Raw genomic sequence first — 3,144 nt, 5'->3', positions numbered from 1 at the left:
TCATTGTTCACTAGTCATAGGTCACTAGTCATAGGTCACTAGTCATAGGTTATAGGTCACTAGTCATAGGTTATAGGTCACTAGTCATAGGTCACTAGTCATAGGTTATAGGTCACTAGTCATTGTTCACTAGTCATAGGTCACTAGTCATAGGTCACTAGTCATAGGTTATAGGTCACTAGTCATAGGTTATAGGTCACTAGTCATAGTTACTAGTCATAGTCTACTAGTCATAGGTCACTAGTCATAGGTTATAGGTCACTTGTCATAGGTTATAGGTCACTAGTCATTGTTCACTAGTCATAGGTCACTAGTCATATGTTATAGGTCACTAGTCATTGTTCACTAGTCATAGGTCACTAGTCATAGGTTATAGGTCACTAGTCATAGGTTATAGGTCACTAGTCATAGGTCACTAGTCATAGGTCACTAGTCATAGGTTATAGGTCACTAGTCATTGTTCACTAGTCATAGGTCACTAGTCATAGGTCACTAGTCATAGGTTATAGGTCACTAGTCATAGGTTATAGGTCACTAGTCATAGTTACTAGTCATAGGTCACTAGTCATAGGTCACTAGTCATACGTTACTAGTCATAGGTCACTAGTCATAGGTCACTAGTCATAGGTTATAGGTCACTAGTCATAGTTACTAGTCGTAGGTCACTAGTCATAGGTTATAGGTCACTAGTCATAGTTACTAGTCATAGGTCACTAGTCATAGGTTATAGGTCACTAGTCATAGTTACTAGTCATAGTTACTAGTCATAGTCACTAGTCATAGTCACTCGCCTGCAGGACGGTGGTCCCGTTGTCCCTGAACAGAAGCCCAGACAGCCGGCTGGGCGTCTTCTTGACGGCGGTCGGGATGACGAGGAGCTGAGCCCCGGACGACAGGGCCAGGAACATGTCCACCACTGAGGGGTCAAAGGTCAAGGGCGAGGCCAGGAGAACCACGTCGTCTGCGCTCATCTGGAACAAAGACCTGAGCCCCGACCGGTTCAAAAACACATCGACACTCACACTCACACACACACACACACACACACACACACACTCAGAGGCCGATGCGGCGCCGGCGCTCACCTCAGGTGCAGGATGTTGGGGAGGATGCACTTGTGCGGCACCCTGACGATCTTCGGGAGCCCGGTGGTTCCAGACGTGTGCAGCACGTACGCCAGGTCGTCGGGCCCGGCCTCCTCTGCCGGGTCGCGGCAGAGACCGGCTCCGGCTGCCGTCCGGGCTCCGGCGTGCTCCGGCCCCCGCGGCTCCAGTCGCACCAGCGTCAGTTTGAACTTTGGCAGCGACGCCAAAACCTCCACGGACGCGTGTTCACCGAGGGCGGCCTGGAACCGCTGGAGGGAGGAGAGAGAGAGAGAGAGAGAGAGAGAGAGAGAGAGAGAGAGATCATCTTCATGATGCACGAGGATCATTATTGCTGCATGGAGACATTCACGAGGTGTCAGACGTAAACCTGCAGCACGTCGGTCTTCACGGCGCAGAACCGGAGGCCGCACCGGTTCAGGACTCTGGCAGTGAGGAGGCCTGGAGCTTCTGGGTCCAGAGGCACGTAGGCAGCCGGGGTCTGCAGGATACTGGAACCCAACACGGGAAAGTTTATCATCTTCATTCGCTCACGGCCCGTTTATTAATATTAGCACATTTCATATGATAGTAGACTCAATGTGCTTAAAAATCAAAACAGGGAAATATTAAAAAAAACATGTAAGATAAGAAGATTTTAGGTGCTATTGTATATATACACAATATAAGATAAGAACAATATAGCAAAATAAAGTATTAAATATATAAAAACATAAGAAAAGATAAAATCATATACTATAAGAGAAAAAAATATAAGAAATCAAGGTATTAAATGTATAAAGAACATAAGAAAATGATGTATTATATGTATAAAACTGAAGAAAACATATCAGAAAAGAAGGTATTTTATATATAAAAACATATAACACGGTTTTGCAATAAAAAGGGAATATTATAAGAAGATACTATTATTAAAAAGGGATATTAATTATAGAACTAATTCTAAAATAAAGGTTTGGACTATTAACCACACACTTCAACCCTAACGAAGAAAACAAGATATGTTTTTAGTCTGCTTTAAAAAGAAGATACTGATGCTGTGTTTTGACATGTTGGGAAAACAACAACAACAAGGACATTGAACGCACCCCAGGATCCAGACCGGTATGAACAGATCGTCGGTGCAGTACAGCCCCACCAGTCCGGTTTGAGGGGCGCAGTTCCCGCGCAGAACCAGAGCCAGCTCCCCGGCCAGGTCCACCAGGTCCCGGTACCGCAGCAGGGCCGCCGGGCTCCCGGACCCGGTGTCATATTTCACAGCTGTTCTGTCCGCGTGCAGCGAGGCGGCGGCGGCCACGAGCTCCTGCAGCGTGCGAGCGGCCATGCTGACGATGAGACGTTCACGGAACACCCGCTCATTCTCTGTTAGTGTCACCTCGGTACAAAACAACAACAACAACTCATTTATGTGACGTTCAAGTCAGACGACTTGGTTTTTGTTTTGGATGGAAGAGGCGGAAACATGTTCCTGTTTTGTCGCGTGAAGATGACGTCAACACTGATGGCTATTTCAAACGCTTCCGTTACAGTCGGTCATCTCCGGCGCGAGGATCTGACTTATCGTGATTAGCCATAAAAAGCAACACTATTCATACCAAAAGACATGTTGACAAGTCAACAAAATCCCTCCGCCATGTTATTGATTACTTATGTGGAACATATTTGAAGAAAAATAAATCGAAACCATCCTAGGTTTATTCGACTTTTCAAACGAAGCGCTAGTTTGGAAAGCTTGATTTCCGAGCGACAGTGAAGGCCACCCTGACCAATCACCGGTCCCGAGGAACAATTTGAAACCAAAGAGCGTCGTTGGTTTTGTAGCTCGCGCTACACGTTCAAACTTCTCCATTAACGTGCTTTTAGGAGCAAAATGGACGATATATTTAACACGCGTCTGTCTGCTAATGGCTCCCGCTACAAAAGCTCGCTGGAGCGGATCATAGAGAAGGTGCGTTGATGAGGATTCAGTTTAAATCGACTTTCACTATGACATACGACGTTTGCTGCGTAACTTTGCTGTGTTTGCTTTCACCAGTACTCC

The 3,144-nt window shown here is 46.1% G+C and overlaps 1 protein-coding gene across 1 annotated transcript in view; it reads right to left on the bottom strand.

Moving 5' to 3' along the window:
* The window catches only part of aasdh (aminoadipate-semialdehyde dehydrogenase), a gene marked incomplete at its 5' end in the record, with an annotated part of 11,274 nt that extends 8,847 nt beyond the window's left edge, over positions 1-2,427 (bottom strand). The window contains 4 exons of the mRNA XM_079220852.1: positions 792-984; positions 1,086-1,354; positions 1,474-1,594; positions 2,192-2,427. Coding sequence (XP_079076978.1) covers positions 792-984; positions 1,086-1,354; positions 1,474-1,594; positions 2,192-2,427 — 819 coding nt within the window. The remainder of the gene's footprint in view (positions 1-791; positions 985-1,085; positions 1,355-1,473; positions 1,595-2,191) is intronic.
* Positions 2,428-3,144: the final 717 nt, after the last annotated feature.

Source organism: Taurulus bubalis (genome assembly GCF_910589615.1).
Source record: "Taurulus bubalis genome assembly, chromosome: 7".
In the NCBI taxonomy this organism is placed as follows: domain Eukaryota; kingdom Metazoa; phylum Chordata; class Actinopteri; order Perciformes; family Cottidae; genus Taurulus; species Taurulus bubalis.
This window is presented reverse-complemented; position numbering and strand designations above follow the sequence as displayed.